General features: G+C 38.3%; 1 protein-coding gene across 2 annotated transcripts in view; it reads left to right on the top strand.

Annotated features, from left to right (window-relative positions):
• Window positions 1-18,862, top strand: part of LOC132140574 (E3 ubiquitin-protein ligase RNF43-like) — a 77,596-nt gene extending 58,734 nt beyond the window's left edge. Inside the window, exons 3-9 of one of the 2 annotated variants that reach the window (XM_059549384.1) lie at window positions 11,614-11,688; window positions 12,566-12,700; window positions 14,519-14,620; window positions 14,978-15,148; window positions 15,294-15,396; window positions 15,792-17,351; window positions 18,187-18,862. In XM_059549384.1, coding sequence (XP_059405367.1) covers window positions 11,614-11,688; window positions 12,566-12,700; window positions 14,519-14,620; window positions 14,978-15,148; window positions 15,294-15,396; window positions 15,792-17,351; window positions 18,187-18,212 — 2,172 coding nt within the window. In that variant the 3' untranslated portion in view covers window positions 18,213-18,862. Of the gene's footprint in view, window positions 1-11,613; window positions 11,689-12,565; window positions 12,701-14,518; window positions 14,621-14,977; window positions 15,149-15,293; window positions 15,412-15,791; window positions 17,352-18,186 lie in introns of both variants that reach the window. The other variant, XM_059549383.1, reaches the window with a different exon arrangement.
• Window positions 18,863-20,714: the final 1,852 nt, after the last annotated feature.

Raw genomic sequence — 20,714 nt, 5'->3', positions numbered from 1 at the left:
ATATGGAGGCTGCTTTTGGAAACGGGGAATGCAAAATGTTTGTGTCTCGTGTCATTCTTGAAGGTGTGCTCATTTTTCTTGTGTCAGATGGTCGTGTGTGTGTGAGAGTGTGAGGAATGCCACTCTAAATATAACTCCAGGCTGATGCTGTGCACACAGTGACCTGCGGTCATTTAAAGCTGTGCTGTGACTTTGGCCCTCCAGTGGTTGAAGTGTAAAACAGAAGTTACTTTGTCATTGCTTGAGTTGTGCTTCAGCTCTGCTGTTCTGTTTGGACACAGACGTATCAGTATCACACACACACACACACACACACACACACGTTTGTTTTTGTGTAAAGTGTGTTCATCCCATAGGTGTAATGGTTTTTATACTGTACAAACTGTATATTCTATGGCCCTACACCAACCCTACACCTAACCCTAACCCTCACAGGAAACGTTGTGCATTTTTACTTTCTCAAAAAAACTCATTCTGTATGATTAATAAGTGTTTTGAAAAATGGGGACATGGGTTATGTCCTCATAAGTCACCCTCTCCTTGTAATACCTGTGTCATACCCATGTCATTATACAGAGTTGTGTCCTGATATGACACAAAAACAAGAGCACACACACACACACATGCAGGTATTGCGTCAGTGTTTCTGTATAAGTGTTGCTGTCATCATTTGTCTGTCTTTGATGCGGCGAGTGTAGTTTGAAGATCAGCCGTGGTGTAATTGGCCTCTGAGAACGTGTTTTGTTTTGGGTTTAAAGTGTAGCCCAGGATTCAGAAGACCACCAGAGTGGGAGATATATAACTCTACTGATTTAGACCTAAAATCCCCAAAATAATGATGGGGGGTCTTAACTGTTCAAAAGTTTGTGGTCAGTTTAAAATATTAAAGAAATTATTTTTTATTTTAAGCTTTTATTTAGTAAGGATGCATTTAACTGAAAAAGTGACAAGATTTCTATTTCAAATAAATGGTTTTCTTTTTTTTTTTCTTTTTTCTTTTATTTGTAGAAAAAAAGACAAAAGGGACAATACATATTAATGAACATTTTTCACAAATGTAAATATGCCAGATTATAGCCAAAGGCTAATTTCCATCTGCAGACCCCCAAACAGGTAGATGTTACACATAAATACACATAACTACATACAGACACACTATGCACAGGCTATATACAGAGAAGCAAGGACAATAACAGTGATCACAACATACATGTCCCTAATACACTATATCCATGCTACACTAACTCCTATTACACAACCCATATCACACTGATAGTTCCCTCCCCATTATTTTTACAAAACACTAACTCTATTTTACATCTGGTATACATATTAATGATTACTAAACATGCTCACATATTTGTGTGTTCCTCAACCATACTTTTAAACGATTCCTAAAAATAGGCAAACTTGTGCTTTCCCTCACTGACTGAGGGATACTATTCCAAAAGCTCACCCCCTGATATGATAGAGCGTTCTGTGAAAAGGATGTCCGCCTAAACGCCAAGACACAGTCACCTCTCATATTGGCTCTAGTCACTCGAGACCCGACAGCACTGATAGACTTTTGTTTAATAAAATCACTCAATGGTAGAGGCGCCAGACCATGCATAACTTTATAGATTAAACAGGCTGATTTAAATAATTTGAAATTCGCAAAATTTAAAAACTCATATTTATCTAAAATATTACAATGATGATATGATGAAGGTTTCTTATCTAATATTTTCAATGCTCTTTTGTAGCATACCTCAATTGGCCCGATAGCAGCATAACTCGTATAAGACCAACTTGTGATACAGTACTCAATATGAGCCAGTATCATAGAGTGCAAGAACGTAATCGCTGCTGTATCTGTTAATGAGGTACGAATTTGTTTAAAGTTCCGTAAATTAACATTTACAGTATTCACAACTTTTTTGATATGTTTTTTAAAAGATAATTTCGAGTCTATCAGAACTCCCAGATACCTAAATTCCTCAACATTAGTTAATTCTTGTCCACCCAAGCAAACTTTTACTGTGGCCACAGTTGTTTTAGGTTTACTAAAAAACATTGATACAATCTTTTTAACATTAAGACACAAGCATGAATCATTGCATACATTGGGCAAACTATTCACATACAATGAAAATAGCAGAGGTCCTAAAATTGATCCCTGAGGAACACCCTGTGTATATTCAAGATAGGGTGACTTACAATTCTTTATTTGCACACATTGTTTTCTATCCGATAAATAAGACTGTATCCATTTAACTGTTTGATTACTAAAGCCAAATGTTAACAGTCTAGACAAATACTTTAAGTGATTCACAGTATCAAACGCACGGTTAAGATCAACAAAAACAGCAGCAACATAACTGTTTTTATCTAAATAGAACTTCACCTTCTCGACAAAAACACAAATAGCCATTTCAGTTGAGTGAAGAGATCGAAATCCAAATTGCATAGGGTGCAGACCCGGATTGGAATCATTAAGATGTGCAATGATAGAGTTGGCGACCCACTTCTCTGCTATCTTAGAAAAGATAGGAAGTATGCTGATAGGTCGATAATTAGCAGGGTCTAGTTTATCACCCGATTTGTATATTGGTATGACATTTGCAACCTTCCAACTCAAGGGAACGACTGCCTGCGTAATTGACAAATTAATAAGATGGGTCACAGGCACCAAAATACAAGATTTAAAAAGCTTCAAAAGATTGGTATCAAATCCAAACACATCCCTTGCTTTAGAATTTTTTAATTTAGAGATTATGTTATCTACTTCATTTTCTGTAATTGTTTGAATATTAAACTTAGAATTTAGAGTTACGGCATCCATATAAAGGTCAATGTGGGCCATATGTTGTTGAGAGTCACAAGAGCTAGAAAACAATTCAGCGATCTCATCAATGGTATTTTGAAAATAATAATTTAATTTAGTTGCTAGGTTGAAAGGCTCTGATACCAATTCATTAGCAAATTTGAGTTCAAGGTCTTTATCAGCAATATGCTTACTTGTGCCCAGGAGTTTGTTAATATTTTCCCAAATCAACTTTTCTCTGGCTCCATTAATTACAGACATGAAGAAATTTGCTTTTGCCATTCTTAAGGTTTGTGTGACTTTATTTCTTGCGGATACAAAATGTAATCGATCAGTAGTTAATCCAGATTGTAATGATTTTTTTAGTAATTTATCTCTGAGTATCATAAGCTGTTTACACTCATTATTGATCCAAGGCAAGGAATAAACTCGTTTTTTTTTTTAAATGACCCAATTTCTGAAATTGAGACAGAACCATTTTAATAGTAGAGTATATTAAATCACAACATTGATTAGTGTCATCACATAATACTATACTAGACCAATCAAAAGTATTTAGGGTTGCAATTAAGCATTGTTCTTGGCTCTTTGGAATAAACTTTTGTTTTTTATTGATGTTTTTACTGACACTTCTCAATCGTTTTTTAGTCAGCTTTCTAGAAAAGAATATAGCATTGTGGTCAGACAAGCCAGTTAGGAAATTATACGTTTTTATTATTCTATCTGGTTTGTTAGAAAACACCAGGTCTATCAAAGTTTTAGAACGATTTGTTATTCTAGTGGGATCACTGATCATTTGTGTTAATCCAAAATTATCTGTAATTTCTTTCAGTTTCTTTCTGTCACTTTTGCTGTCCCAATTTACATTTAAGTCTCCCATTAGAATAACCTCATTATTAAAGTCACAACAACTCAGAAATTAATTAATAAATTGATCATAAAAATCTACTTTTGCTGACGGCGGACGATAAAGACATAGAATAGTAAATGACATTTCTGTTGAAAGTGACACATTAACTCCAACACATTCAATTGATATTTCATTAGGCCAAATTATTTGTGTACATTTTAAAGAGTCCTTCATATAAATTAACACCCCTCCTCCCTTCCCTTGATGCCTATCTTTTCTAAAGACATCGTAGCCCTGTAATGATACCACTGCTTGTGGGGAAGAGGGTTTAAGCCAAGTTTCTGAAAGTCCTATGAAATCCACATTTGAGTTAAAGAGAAGATGCTCTAATTGTTCCCTCTTAGGGGGCCATACTGCGTATATTCAGATGGCCTCCTAAGAGCCTTTTATTTTTACACTGTGGATCCCACATAGTCCTGGCTTGATTAAGAGTCTGAAATAACTTACATGATCAATGTTTTTTAAATACCGGGTTCCTTTGTGTGCACATGGATATGATGCGTTGTGAAGCCATACTAGACTTAGTTGTAACAGAATCTTGTAGAGGTGGTATTAGCCCAGGTGGCTGCTGTAACCCAGGTAGCAGAGGTGGTAATAGCCCAGGTAGCTGCTGTAACCCAGGTAACAGAGATGGTAATAGCCCAGGTGGCTGCTGTAGCCCAGGTAGCAAAGGTGGTAATAGCCCAGGTGGCTGCTGTAACCCAGGTAGCAGAGGTGGTAATAGCCCAGGTAGCTGCTGTAACCCAGGTAACAGAGGTGGTAATAGCCCAGGTGGCTGCTGTAACCCAGGTAGCAGAGGTGGTAATAGCCCAGGTAGCTGCTGTAACCCAGGTAACAGAGGTGGTAATAGCCCAGGTGGCTGCTGTAGCCCAGGTAGCAAAGGTGGTATTAGCCCAGGTGGCTGCTGTAACCCAGGTAACAGAGGTGGTAATAGCCCAGGTAGCTGCTGTAACCCAGGTAACAGAGGTGGTAATAGCCCAGGTGGCTGCTGTAGCCCAGGTAGCAAAGGTGGTATTAGCCCAGGTGGCTGCTGTAGCCCAGGTAGCAAAGGTGGTATTAGCCCAGGTGGCTGCTGTAGCCCAGGTAGCAGTGATGGTATTAGCCCAGGTAGCTGCTGTAACCCAGGTAACAGAGGTGGTAATAGCCCAGATGGCTGCTGTAGCCCAGGTGATGGTATTAGCCCAGGTAGCTGCAGTAGCCCAGGTAGCAAAGGTGGTTTTAGCCCAGGTCGTTGCTGTAAACCAAGTAGCGGTGATGGTAATATCCCAGGTGGCTGCTGTAACCCAGGTAGCGGAGAATGAATTTGCCCAGAGAACTGCTGTAATCCAGGTAGCAATGATGGTATTAGCCCAGGTAGCTGCTGTAAACCAGGTAGCAGTGATGGTAATAGGCCAGGTGGCTGCTGTAGCCCAGGTAGCAGAGATGGTATTAACCCAGGGGGCTGGTGTAATCCAGGTAGCTGTAATGGTGTTAGCACAAAGAACTGCTGTAGCCTAGATAGCAAAGGTGGTGTTAGCCAAGAGAACAGCTGTAGTTGTGACACAGGACTTTAAACAGGACCAGGATTTTGCTCAACATCACCAGCCAGAAGTAGTATCATCAAAAGATTCATAACCCCAGGGAATGATCTACAGTAGATGCTGTTTGAACAAGTTTACCTGAGGGCGGTCTAGCATGTCCACAATCCAGGATTCTTGCATACAAAAGATATTGGCTCCTCTTTGCTGGATAGAGAGTTAAGTTATCCATTTTCCTTGGACATGTTAAATTCAAGAGGATGTAAAAGGACAGGAGAAGACCAGACAAACATAGCAAAGTTCAAGGGTTTTTGATGTACTTTTGTTGCAAACAAATGGGACCTGCCAAACCATGCTGCTGCACCCTGGCGGCCATCTTGGATTGTTAAATACTAATATTTTCAACTTTCTATTTCTATTTATCAACTTCTCTATTTATCAACTTTCTTTTGAACTTTCTATTTATCAAATATCAATATACACAAACATATCGGGCAGCACGACTGTTTTCAACATTGATAATAATCAGAAATGTTTCTTGAGCAGTAAATCATCATATTATTCTGATTTCTGAAGATCGTGTGACACTGAAGACTGGAGGAATGATGCTGAAAATACAGCTGTGCATCACAGAAATAAATAACATTTTAATAGATATTCACTTAGACAACAGTTGTTCGAAATTGTAATAATATGTCAAAATATTACAGATTTTATTGGGTTTTTGATCAAATAAATGCAGCTTTTTATCAGAAGAGACTTCTTTGAGAAAGTTTTTATTTAAATTGAAGTGCAGACTTCTTTTATCAAACTTCCTTTTTTCCAAATGTTGTGTTTGTAAAGCATGTTTGTACATCTTTCTTTGCAATAAATATCACTTGCTTTGGCATTTGTTTATCTAAAATAATGACACATATATATATATATATATATATATATATATATTCCGATCAGAAGTCTTTTAACTGCTTGAAGTCAAATCATAAATGCAGATTTTTTGTGGGTCTTAACAAGGTCTTAAAATGTCATAATCTGCCCCTCCACAAATCAAATCCTTACATAAATTTCCTTATATCAAGATGTATTTACTTCAGAAGCAAAATGAAGATATCAAATTGAACCAAATAAAGTGAGTTTATGCTTAAAACAAGAGCAAATATCTGTCAGCAGGTTAGGGAATGAAAGCGGGCTTTTTCTTTGAGCTAGGTGGGTTCTTCTGACTCTGTTGGCAGATATTTGTTTTTGTTGTCATCATAAACTCACATCATTTTTGGTCAACTTCTTATAAAACAACACTGCAAGAAATATATATATATATATATATATTTTTTTTTTGTACAAATATCGAATCAGTCTGCAATCAATATACATTTACTTGAAACACTAAATGACTAACACAAAGGTAATAATGTTAATTCTTATTGAAGTGAAGAAAAGAGGCTTAATCGAAAGCAGATCTATTCAAAACTTAAGCTATTTTTTTTAAGTAATATATATATACTGGAAGTTGTGCTTTTAAACTTCGTAGTATTGTTAATGCAAGACTTTTACCTTTAGAGACTATATTGAGGTATTTTAACATTCAGTTTATTCCTTAAAAAGTCTTAAATGTCCCTTCATCCAGCCTGTGGAAACCCTGTGAATGAGCGAGGGACTTGAAGTGTTCAGTGTTGTGGAGCGTCTCTAGTACACAAGTACACAGAAGTTTACTTCTGCTGCAGTTCGTTTATTCACAAATAAATGTGTGTTTAAGCTGGAGAACTCAGTTCAAAGCAAGAACAGATGTTGTTTGGATGGCTCTATCAGGTGTGTATACACACACACACACACACACACATACTCGCAGTGGGAATGAAGCTGCTCCTCCGCAGCTCTTCTCTTTCTTGCTCTCTTCTTAGTGCTTTAAAAGCTGAAATTCCTGAATCGATTGCAAAACGCAGACGTTGCAAAAGTGAAGCCCTGTGGTGACAGAGAGAGTGAAAAAAAAACTCCTTGTGGATGCTGGGATTGTGAACTATCCTGAAATCAGTGGGGTTTTGTGGATTTAGGAAGTGGAAATAAACTTTATTGTGTGTTTGGCTAGTTAAAATGATATCCCGCATCTTAGGATGGGTTTGAATATTTATTAATGCTGTCAAACGATTAATCGCAACCAAAATAAAAGGTTTTGTTTACATAATATGTGTTTATGTATTATATATTGCATGTATATATTTATGAAAATTGTTTATTTGTTGAATATATTTATCTATAATATAAGAATATAAATATGCATGTAAATATTTCCAAAATACTTACTGTATGTGTGTGTATTTATATAAACATAATATATATACACAGCACACATACATATATTAAGTAAATAAAAACTTTTATTTTGGATGCAATTAATCATGATTAATTGTTTGATAGCACTAATATTTAGATATTAAATTTGATATCTTTAATATAAATCAGTATAGTACTGTTTACGTTTGGGGTCTTTAAGATTTTTTACATTTTTAGCTCACCTCTTCTGCTCACCAAGGCTGCATTTATTTGATCAAAAATGCAGTAAAATAGTGAAATATTATTACAATATCATATGACAGTTTTTTTGTGTGTGAACATGTTAGTTTAATTTATTTCTGTGATGCTCCGCTGTATTTTCAGCATCATTCCTTCAGTCTTCAGTGTCACATGATCTTCAGAAATCAGAATAATGTGATGATTTACTGCTCAAGACACATTTCTGATTATTATCAATGTTATTTTTTGTGGAAACTGTGATAGATTATTTATTTCAGGATTCGTTGATGAATAAAAAGTCCAGAAGAACAGCATTTATTTGTAATAAAGTAGAATTTAAGGTGACTTTTGGTTAAATTAAGTCAACTATGTTTAATAAAAATATTAATTTATAAAAAAAAAAACGTACTGACCCCATACTTTTAGTGTAAATATAATCAATGTAAAAAAAAATCTGTAACAATATAGTATAATTGCTGTAATTAATAAATGAATCTATTGTCAAAGGTGCATAATAAATAAATAATATAGTGACCCCTAACCTATTTATGTTTATAACAATGCAGGATCTCACATGTTTTATAAACAATCTCTGATTTATAGTTTGACGTTCAGGCTCCTTACAAGAGATTAAGTCACACCTTGCTATGAAAAAGACATTTCCCATTTCCTTCCTTAAACATGTTAAAGAAAGCTGGAAAAGCAGTTTCATTAATTATACTGTGGTGGATGAATTTGCATGGCTGAATTTTGTTATTAACATGTGCAACACTGCAAAAACATTTCCTTCCTCAGTATTTCTTTTCCTAGTAAAGATATTGAAATATTCTTAAATCAAATGCATTTACATGTTATTAATAATTAATAATCTTTTATCATTTTGTATCTCAAGTAAGTATATCTTGATTTAAGAACGTTTAGATATACTGGATAACAAGACAAAAATACTAAGTAAAAAGTCCATTTTTTGCTGTGTTGCACATAAATCAGCCATGCAAATGAATCTACCACGGTATAATCGATGTAACAACTGCCTTTCCAGCTCTCTTTACCATGTTTAAATCCATTCCACAGATTTTCCCTCGATCAGCACAAGATGTGAGGAAGCGTGCAGATCTTCTGTGTAGGCCGGGTTATTAGCGCTCCAATAGTTCGGTGGATCGGATTCACGGGTCTTATGGAATAACAGGATATGGATCACAACAGGAATGTTTTCATGTGGCGAATGAAAGCACAGGAAGAAGCGTCTCATAAAACTGCGCTCAGAGCTCCAGGACACGCTGGAAAGACTTCACATCACAGATCATGCTTCACTCTAAACCTGTCCAGATTTTAAACATGCATGGCCCTATCATACACCCGGCACAATGGGACGCAAGGCGCAGTGCAAGTGTGTTTGCTAGTTTCAGTCTGGCGCCACGTCGTTTAATTAGCAAATGCATTTGCACTCATTTGTGCGCCCATGTGCGTGCTGGTCTAAAAAAGAGGTGTGTTCAGGTCCATTGCTGGTGCATTGCTATTTTAAGGAGCTGAAAATAGACTGCGCCTTAGACCAACTCAAACCTGGTCTAAAGTCTGGTGCAATGTTTTTTCTTTGTTATTTAAAGAGTGTACACACTGCTTATTAAACACAGGGCGCAGAGCAGCACACAAACATGCCAAATATAAAAAATTAAAGGATTGCAATGCATAAGATTTTTTTGTAGGCTATATATTTATATCTAAATTTTCTATTTGATATATGTGCCAAATTGAGCTTTAGTATATCGGCCTGATATTGAGATTGTAGTTTAGTGCGAGGATGCAGTGAGATGTTACCGTCAGGCTACTGTAGAAGATCATTTCAGGAATGTGAGGTTATTACAGCAGATGACTTGAGTTTCATTCGTTGTGTGTGGTTTTAACTGTAATCACGGGAGGTTATCTGAGGGAATCTCTCCGAGGGTTTTGTCTCTCCGGTGTTGGACCGGCTCCCTTCGCCCGCGGGCTGGAGATAAACCAACAGCTCTCAGAACAAGGGATCAAGCTGAATTAACAAATATCCATTTATGAAGATGACAGAGCGATGATTGTTCAGTGCGATCGAATGAACCGTCGAGTGATTAAGTGAAGGGAAAGAAAGAAAGAAAGATGATGAGGAGGGGGCGTCTAATTATGATCTCAATGCATTTCTTACCTTGATCTCACCAACCGCTTGTAATGCCTGTGTAAATTAATAATTCACTCAAATATTTTGTCATTATTTACTCGACGTCATGTTCCAAACCTGTTTTTTTTTTTTCTGTTTATTGTATGCCAGTCTTGAAAATGGACAAAAAAGCACTAAAGAAATGCCTAGGTATGTACCATATTTGAGTTCAGAGACACTTGAACTATATTTATGATAATACGTTTTATGTAATTGTATGTAATGTGTTCCTGTAGCTCAAGTGGTAGAGCAAGCGCAAGGTTGGGGGGTTCGTATACCAGGGAACACATGTTAGGAAAAATTGTTAGCCTGAATGCAAAGTAAGTCGCTTTGGATAAAAGCGTCTGCTATATGCATACATTTAATTTAATTTAAATTTAATGTAATTTTTTGTGTTTTCATTGTACAGTAGAATAGTGTGAACTCCATTCGATTTCTCTAATTACGGCTCTGTGATTGTACTTCCTGTCTCTGGAGAGTCCGTCTGCAGCCATGAGGCTGTTATTAAACCTTTAACACACAGCACATTTACCACAGTTTCTCACCATTTGGATTTTATCAGTCGATTATAGAGAAAACAAAATGTGTCTCACACCATGGAGTTACTGTAATTTGCATGGTGGTGATTTGCATATTTGGTTTTGTTGAGCATCAAATTTGATACGTCAGGCTTTTATTGCTCATATAGTCTGATACAGTGAGAATATTGTGAACAACTTTGAAAGTAAAGCTTATGGAAACAAACGCTCCTCAAAAGATCCTGATGATCAGATTTGAGATGCACTGATTTAAAAAAAAAAAAACCTTGTCCGCCTGTTTTCTGGTCCAGCGGGTGAAAATGGTGCATCTGATCCCCCAGTAATTGCACACTTCTCAACAACAACACACATGCTTTGAGGAATCATTCACGTCTGGAGCACAAACTCTTCAGGACGGCACACACATTCAAGTTTAATTAGAGTTTGGGTTTGTTCAAATCACCAACCTTCAGTCTAATTTACAGTAATAGCAGTGCTTGATTTCGCAGGCACTGCTCATTATAACCGCTCGATCACTTTACCACGGCTAAACAGATGCACAATCATTGTCTGAAACACAGCACTATGCTTTTCTGCAGCTCATACTGTGACCTATGACCTTTGAACTCTCAGCAGTTGGGCAGAAAATAGACCTTTGGTGAGCTATTGGTCAGTGTTTGGGTGAAATTCCCTCCCGATCGCACAAGAAGAGCATCTGTCTTGACAAAGACTAGTGTTTTTCTAGTGAAGTACTTGTGTTTCTGTAGTATATGAACTCACAATAATGAGTGTGTTTACCACCTAGTTAGTTGTTAATTGAAGCAAACTTAAACTCCTAACCTGAAGTCATAAATCATTTGTTGTCAGCAACAATGTAGTGCTTGTGTGTTTTGGTACAGGCCTTCCTTTCAACTGGATGAATTGAAAAGGTTTGACACTTTATACTGAGTTTACATGTGTCGTAGTCTCTTAAAATGTCTTAGGAATTTGGTAAGAAGTTATTGAATGTGCAGACACCCTCTCTCTGCCTCACAGGGGTCAGAAACAGTGCTGAACTGCATAACTGCAGGATTCAGTGTCTACGTATTGCTACAGTAGGATTGCCATCTGCTGGTTCGTGGGATTTCTACAGCACAACTAAAGCTCTGTCTCTCTGTGTCTCTCAGGCTCGTCTGGCTCTTCAGAGAGGCGCTCAGGCAGTCATCTTTGACATCACAGATGATCCCGGAGCTGCTCAGGAGGTCAGTATGTGTGTGTGTGTGTGTGTGTGTGTGTGTGTGTGTGTGTGTGTGTGTGTCCCTTGTAATAATAGACCTTGGTAGCCATAGTCTCTGCCAGCTTAAAATCAGAGTAAATTAACATGGGTTCTCCTTCAATCAATGTGTATCATATATATGTATTTTTTTTTTTTGGAAGACAGTAGCCAACAATCACTATAATAATTTAGAATATTATGAATTAACATGAATCTCTTCCAATCATTTTTTATAGTTTTTTATTTTAGTTTATTTATTATTAATATTATTGTTTATTATATTTATTTGTGTTTTTTTTTCATTTATTTATTTTGAAAGACACTTGCAGATAAAAGCAACTTGTCATCACTAAATAAAAAAAAAAGATCATCTCCTTTAATCAGCTTTTTAAAAATATATTGTTTTCTATTTTCATTCATTATTATTATTATTTTTTTTAATTTATTCATTTATTTTTAGAAGACAGTTGCTGAAAAAGCAAATGACCAGTTTTAGCAATCACTTCAAATCAAAACATGGGATGTCCTTCAGTTTATTTTTATTGTTTTTATTATATTTTATTTGTTATTATGTTTGGAATTTAGTTTTTTTTAGTTTTTAATTAATAAACATATATTTCTTTAATTATTTTATTTTATATTTATATTATCATATTTTTATGTTATTTTTGTAAGACAATTGCACATAAAAGCAACTTAATGCAGTTTTTTTTAATCACTCAAGTAACTAAAGTAACTAAAGATTGTTACCATTGTGAATATTAAAACATTTTGTTTCTAGGTCATGTAGATCAAAATATACTTTATTCCATACATCCCATTTCGTATTTAGACACTTGCTCTTGCTTGTCTTTTACACACAGCTGCGTGATTCAGGTTTGTTGCCTCGTCCAGTGGTGCTGGTGAAGTCATCAGATGCAGAAGAACTGATGGGACTCGTTAATAAAAATGAAGAAGCCAAGGTGTTCATAGATATCATGATGGAGACTCAAAAATGGGTGAGTAATCGTATCCACGTTTAATTGATGTCTTTTAATTTCTAGGCTTTACTGTTTCAGTCTTCCTGCTGAAAACAACAGCTTAACCCAGCATGATTTTACATGGCTTGTAGTGTTGGATCAGCTGACTGACCAGTATGTTTAGGCCTGATGTAAGTGTTGGGGTTGAAACGAGAAAATACATTGAACAAAATTATAAATGCAATGCTTTTGTTTTTGCCCCCATTTTTCATGTGCTGAGCTTAAAGATCTAAGACTTTTTCTATGACCACAAAAGGCCTGTTTCTCTCAAATATTTTTCACAAATCTGTCTAAATCTGTGTTAGTGAGCACTTCTCCTTTGCCGAGATAATCCATCCACCTCACAGGTGTGACATGTCAAGATGTTGGTTAGAGAGCATGATTATTACACAGGTGTGCATGAGGCTGGCTGCAATAAAAGGTGTAATATTGTGGCTAGGCTAAGGCACACCTTTGCAATAATCATGCTGTCTGATCACCATCTCGATATGCCACAACTGTGAGGTGGATGGATCATCTCGGCAAAGGAGAAGTGCTCACTAACACAGATTTAGACCGATTTGTGAACAATATTTGAGAGAAATAGAGCTTTGAGTTCAGCTCATGAAAAATGGGGGGAAAAAACAAAAGGGTTGCGTTTATAATTTTGTTCACTGTAGTTTAGCAATATAATTATTTATTTATTGTCAAATAACACAATTGCCTGGAATTTCTTGCCAAGCCCAAACACAAACAAATTCAGAAATTCAGAAATGAAATATGATGCTAAATCATATGCTTAATTGTCAGAATTGGACCATCCTACAATAGGTACTGTTCAAAAAGTGGCTTTAATTGCTCTAAGTCTTCTGCCTGAGGGTAAAGGAATAAAAAAAACGTCTGGCTGGATGTGTGGAATCTCTAAGAATTGTTAAGAAATAAATGTCATCAATGGAGGACAGGCTTAGCACTGTTGGTTAAACTGAAACAATGTTAATCCAGTATTATCACAGTTATGATCAAGTCGTGGGAAAGTTGTGGCCTAATGGTTAGAGAGTTGGACTCGCAATCGAAGGGTTGTGAGTTCGAGTCTCGGGATGGCAGGAATTATGGGTGGGAGGAGTGCATGTACAGTGCTCTCTTCACCCTCAATACCATGACTTAGGTGCCCTTGAGCAAGGCATCAAACCCCCAACTGCTCCCCGGGCGCCGCAGCATAAATGGCTGCCCACTGCTCCAGGTGTGTGTTCACAGTGTGTGTGTGTGTTCACTGCTCTGTGTGTGTGCACTTCGGATGGGTTAAATGTAGAGCACGAATTCTGAGTATGGGTCACCATACTTTATCTGAATGTCACGTCACGTCAGGTCACATTATAGCTGTCTTAAGTGCCTGAAAATATTAGTTAGTAGGGCTGGTCAACCAGGATGGTCCCTCTGGAGATGCTGGTTGGCCAAGTCTTCTTGGTTAAGCAAGTTAATAGATGACAGCATCTAAAAGTCAATTTACATACATTAAAAAAAATTGTAACTGGGGTAGTATTTAAGGTACACCTTTGTACCTTATTTACCCCTAGAGAATGTATATTAATATATTAAAAGAACATTAGTTTCCTAAGTGTACATACTAGTTATTTAGAAATGGTGCTCTTTTGTAACCAACCATCCATGAGGGGGTTGTTTCATTTGTGTCAAATAATTGCTTTAACTTAAAGTGTTTTGGGGATAGAACTCTCTGGCTGTTTATTGGGTTAAAATTAATTAGTTGGTGGTTTGAGGACAGGACACTCAAGCTTCACTCTTCATATGTTATGTACACAGCCTCATTATGATGTTGGCATCCTGTTGACTGTGTCTCTGGTTGTGTTGGCCATCATCATGATCTTTGCTCTACGCTTCCACTGCAGGTCCAACAGAACCTGGGTAAGAAAACACAACACAAATTATAACAGGAGTGGTCTTGAAGAGCCACAGTCCTGCAGAGTTTTGCTCCAGCCTTCATAAAAATGTTCCTGCCTGTAGCTTTCTAGTAACCCTTGGACCTTGTTTGGCTCGTTCAGGCATGTTCGGTTAGAGTTGTAATGAAACTCTGCAGGACTGTGGCTCTCCAGGAGCACACCTGCATTATATACCAGTGCAGTCTACATTTACTTTTTGTCTGTATCGTAATTTTTCCACTGCATCATTCTACTTCTCTCCTGTTCTGCATGATCATAACTTATTGTTTTGACTTTTAAATTCAATCTAGAAATCTTTTAATAATTTTTTCTCAACTCCCAGGACTCTGTGCACCAGCAGACCTTGCGTGCCATCAGCAGGTTGGAAACGCGCACATACAGTTCTCAGAGTTGCTCTGGCTCCCAGCGCTCTCGTGGGGCTCCAGGGTCAAACAGCAGCTCCAATTCCAGTCCAATCTGTGCCATCTGTCTTGAGGAATTCATGGATGGCCAGGTAGGAGATGAAAATAACTAAAACATTACATAATTTTGAAGAGGGGTGAGAGAAACCATCAAACCCAGACAGGAAAAGGACCACTTTTGTATTGAGGCAAACCAATGGTACGTTTCATATTAAATTTTCACTGTCTCTCTGGCAGGAATTGAGAATCATCTCCTGTGCTCATGAGTTCCATAAGGAGTGTGTCGACCCCTGGCTCCTACAACACCGTACCTGCCCACTGTGCATGCACAACATCATGGGTAAACAGCCTCAGGGTACATATATATTTTTCCAATAACTTTATTATAGAGCCTCCGAGTCAGCATTGTATTGAAATTCCTTTTCTTTCTTTATCATATGCTTCCTAAATATGAATACATCCAGTTTAATAAGATGCCCAAAGCTGTGTGACTTTCTTCTGTGGAACACAAAATCTAAAAGAATACAGTGTTGTTTGGACCCCAATGTTCTTCAAAATATCTTTCAATGTTCTAAGGAAGAAGGTTATATAGGATTGGCAAGACCTGAAGCAGGATTTAATTTGTTTAGAACCAAAGCCTGAATGTACCCTGAACTCTAGTTCTTGATTTTTAAAAAGAGCTGTTTTCAAGAACCAAAAGTTTTCTAACTAAATTCACCATCTATCCTTCATTAGGTTCAGATCTGGCATCCCGTCAGCCCCAAAGAAGTCAAATGCCACCCCCTCCACCTGAGCACAGTCAAGCCTTCCTCCTTCCCCATAACTATTCAAACCAACACCCTTATCCCCAGCACCAAGTTCCTTTTTCCCTGCGGCATCATTTCCCCCATAATCCCTCTGGACCTTTACCCCAATTGGACAACTATGGCAACTCTCCCCCTCTTCATCCACGGACTCTTCGTTGCTCTCCCAGCAGACCACTAGGTGCTAGCTGTGCGTACCACTTGGCTCCAGATGCCCATCATGGACGTCTGCAAAGGACAGGTGGGCACGGGTTTCGGACCGGGCATGCAGCTCCCAGAAGGTCGTGTCACCGGTGTCCTGGAGGACCTTTGCGGAACTCTTCGGGTTCTCGGATGCATCATGTGATATCGCCTGCAAACCATGCAACTCATCATCACCTGCCGCATGGAAGAGGCTCGCACAGTCGCCAGGATGACGGCAGCGCCTCAGGAGGGAGTTACCATACGGAGCGTAGCGGTTACCTTGCAGATGGACCAGCCAGTGATTCCAGCTCGGGATCGTGCCACGGCTCGTCCAGTGACTCCGTATTGAACTGTACGGACATCAGCCTGCAGGGTGTCTATGGCAGCTGGTCCACTTTTCGTAGCTCGCTCAGCAGCGATTACGACCCGTTTATCTACTGCGGACCAGGCAAAGCTCCACGCAGAGGGAGCATAGAGGCCACGCAAAGGCCTCGTTCCCTGGACTCTGTAGTGAACCGAACCGGTGGTGGAAGCACTGGTGATGCCGGTGCCATTGGCCTGGAAGAACAGCAGCAACAGGTGGCTGTGTTTAGTCACGTTCACTATCACAGGCATAGACACCACTATTACGAGGATGGGGAACTCAGTCAAGGGCCCGGCCGAGGCTATGACGAGGATCAAGGAGCCACGTCCTCAGCCGCAGCAGCAAGCGGGCCTTGTCTCATAACTAAAGACAAAGACTCCTCTGGGTGTCAGGTACAGGTACAATCTTGCCACTGCCCCAAAACAGACCTCAGTTCAAGGAGGATTGAGGATAGAGACCTGGAACCTGTTACCTCCTCAGGTGCCTCCGTAATCCTTCCCTCTCCTCCTTTAACCTCTCCGTCCCCACCCTGTTGCCACAAAGGCCCAGGGTGGATGACCGGTCGGAAAGCAGCTGGATGTCCAATGGAAGTGCCTTCGCCGGTTGTTCACTTTCATCAAAGCTTGGACCTTCAGGATGATTGTAGCATTCATATACATTACGGACAGGGAGCGGGAAGCTATTGCTGCACACCTCCGCCAGACATGGCCCCCACGCTACTGCCAGTGCCCCTGATCTTGGACTCGACGGGTATGACCGACTGGCCGTGCTGTAGTGGGGCACATGTGGTGTGGCAGAAGGAGGTGCAGCAGGCCCATTCAGAGCCTCAGCTCCTGGGACCCACTTCTGGAATGGACAGACCCCTTTGTAGGACCCATCATGGCCCAGGGGACGAACTTCCCATGGACATCTGTCTGCACTGCCAAACTCTACACAATAGTCAGGGTGAGTATGTCTGACTGTAGTGCTCCACTATAGAGTACTGCTGAAATGACTCCTAAGGCTGATGACATACAGGGCAACTTTTTGAGCAGTGTTGCCATCAACTTTGGTTAATGTTGCATTAGGTGAGACACAGGGCCCACAACCAATCTAAAAAAGTATCTAGATAGAAATTTGTTACCCATTCTCAGTGGGAAAGTGCCCAAGCAAAATAGCTCAAAAAGTTTCCCCCAGTATCATGAGTTGCATTTTTGGACTTATGATTCCATTGTGTGATAGTCAGTTGTTTTTTGGTGAAATGCCTGAAATGAGATCTGTGATTACCACAGGCTCAAGATATTTTCACATTGTATTCTACCACATAATATACACCATTATTACCACTTATTTTTTTAAAGTTTTTATACATTTAGTCAAACAGTTAAACTTATCTACCCAATAGTCTTCTTTTAGAGCCTTGCTGTGTTTAGTCACTTTCCCGCAAACTACTCCAACTCAGACTTTCCAACTTGTAGATTTGGAAATTTAGTGATGCTGAAGTTGAAGTCATGTAACCTTAGTGTAATTCATGTGTTTCCTAAATTTTTGCTTTTATTTAGAAAGCTTTGTTAGAATCATAAACTTTTGTTTGTCACAAAGCTTATTTTTTGCAGTAGGCCATAAGCCAACTGAAAAACCCTATCGTCTTTTTGTTGAGGAAACTAGGGTGATGGGGTTGGTGTATAAAATTCTCTATTGCTGGTTATAACCTGAATGTACACAGCTGATTTTCAGTTTTAATTGACTATTGTTTCAGTTTAATGAGTTTTACATGGAAATGTTTTTTTTTTCTTCACAGGGTCAGAGGAAGAGTCTGGTGTTTGAGAAACTCTTCATCCAAAACTCCTCACGCTGCTACACAAGAGCCGAAATGGACAAAACTCTTCGGCGATCTCTCGCTGTTTCTTTCGCTCATATGTTGAGTCTTCCAGATAATTCCAAACATCTTCTTGCAATATCAAACTGAATTACTCAGAATCTCCAGACCTCAGATTTCATTCTAACAAAGAATTAAGCAGTCACTGATGATAAGATGGGTTTTCAAAAATGCTCTTCAGAAGTGACGCTCTGTTACTAGCACCTTTCCAATGTCCAGAACAAGTCATTTTTGGTACTTTACCCAATACGGTCCAAATGCATGGTCCTTTTCATAGGCAAACAAGTGGTATTAATTAAGGCAGTTATCAAAGGATCTGAAAGATGCGCATTGATTATGAGATTGATTATGGTTTCTTCCTTTCCTTTGGTTTAAAACAGGATTCGATTTGTATCTTCTCTTGTAAACAAGTCTGAGATCTCCTTGGTGATCTTCATGAAAGCCCTTCAAGATATAAACGTGTCTTTCTGTTTTCCATTGAGATTTAGACTTGGCATATGTACTTTATGTAAGTACGTAGACACTTCTATCCACACAAGCCTAGTTGTCGTGTTCTGAAATGTGTCAAAACCGAATCATAATGCAACACTATTGTAATTTGTCTTGATCTATTTTCATTTTTAGGTTAACTACTATCGTGGCTGAATTCTGTTTACGACAGCTACCGTAATATGAAGGTATCATTATACCTTGAAGACTGAGATACGAACCATGTACAACGAAACCAAGAGCTTGTAATGCATCAGCTGTGCACTTAATTCTGAGTTTGTGTACTTGCGTTAAGTATGTTTCATTAGTTCACTGAGCCTACTGGCTAATTTTTAACTATCTAGTCATTGCGATGCAGAACGCCTCTTCCATTTCATTTCTAGCTTTTTAACTATGTGTTGGGCTACGTTCAAGCATCTGGCCTGGTTTTCCAGCACTACCTCAGATAACCAATCAGAAAGTCCTGTTAGCGAGATGGTACTTCAAAGGTGCTTGTGCTTTGGCCTCTCGTTACCTCTGACAGATATTAACTCAGAGCAGCGATAGGGAGCTTTACTTTATATCATCTGTCCTTGGAGCTTTTCATTGAGGTTTCAGGTCTCGGTTTTGTTAATTCAGAAATGGCAGCTGTTATTTACAAATGTTTGTGTCTTCATTTATTAATTTTGCTCGTCAAAACTGAATGAATTGACTGAATATATTTAGGGAAAGTTGTGAAGATTTTTTTTATTTTGTTTTGTTTCATTAGTTTGGTCTATTAAGCCTGTAATGTGTTCAGGCTGAGAAGGACTACGTTTCCCAGAATGCTTTGCTTTCACCTCTGTGACCCTCATGTTCTCTTAAAGGGACGTGACATTTCATAGAAACCAACCAGCATACAAGCTTACCAAAAGTGCCTCTGTAACCCATGAAATGAACACTTCATGAAGTTTATACATACATTTACTGTATGTAGCCTGCTGTCATATTCCTGGCAATACCAGCCGACACAAAAAGCTGACTCAATGTATATTGCCTGCAAGCATAGTCATACTCTGTTACCCAGAAATGTCTGTTGTCATTTATTGTAAAATCCAGCCTTTAAAGGAATGGTCTGGGTTCAAAACAAGCTAAAACATGTGACATGCTGGAAGTAAACCCTTCCTTTAGTTTGTAAAAATATCTGATGCAGTTCTGAACCTGTACCATTCCTTTAAGTAAAGAAAAGGAAACACTGGAAATCTTGCCATGACAAACACCTGAATGTTTATTTTCTTTTCTTTTCTCCACCACAAACACCTCTCATGAGTCTTTTTGGCTTCATCCCGTCACATGTTAATTTTCATCAAAATGAGGCTGAATCCCAAATAAAAATATATGCAAGACAAAATATAGTAAGTGTAGGGTTTCCTCATTCAGGGTTCCCACACCTTAAGTCAAATGACTTTTCCACTTGCTTTTGGTTATCGTAAAGATTTTTAAAGTCATTTCATAGAGATCACACTCAGAAAGAGAAACAACCAGTCTATTAAAGATTTTAAAGCCGTGCATAATAGCAAGAAGTTATTTTAACTGAGATGTTATTGTTTATTATAGCTTCTTTAGGCATGGAAATCATGTTTTTTCAATTTTATTTTTCTTTTTTAAACAACCTTCTATTTCCAATAGTTTGTGTTGGAACCCTGTTAATGCATCTAGACAGTCATTTGTTCACTTTTTCATGAACCAAAGATTAGAATTATCCAGTATTTTCATTAAGTTACAGTGAATTTTGAGACAGTACATAAACAGATCTGTTGCTACCAGCTGCCACAGATAACAGAAGATCCGCTTTACATTTCCATGTTGGCATCCATCTCGTACAGCTTCACATGTAAAACCCTTGTCTTTGTCTAGAAAGGATGCAAACAGCACTTTGCCTTGGGAAAAACTAAATCTGCATGAGATTCAAGAAAGGAACGCAAAGCAAAACAATCGAAGCA

Source organism: Carassius carassius, chromosome 5, assembly GCF_963082965.1.
Source record: "Carassius carassius chromosome 5, fCarCar2.1, whole genome shotgun sequence".
NCBI classification, from domain to species: domain Eukaryota; kingdom Metazoa; phylum Chordata; class Actinopteri; order Cypriniformes; family Cyprinidae; genus Carassius; species Carassius carassius.
Note: the sequence above shows the minus strand (reverse complement) of the source record. Positions and strands in the feature narration are given on the sequence as shown.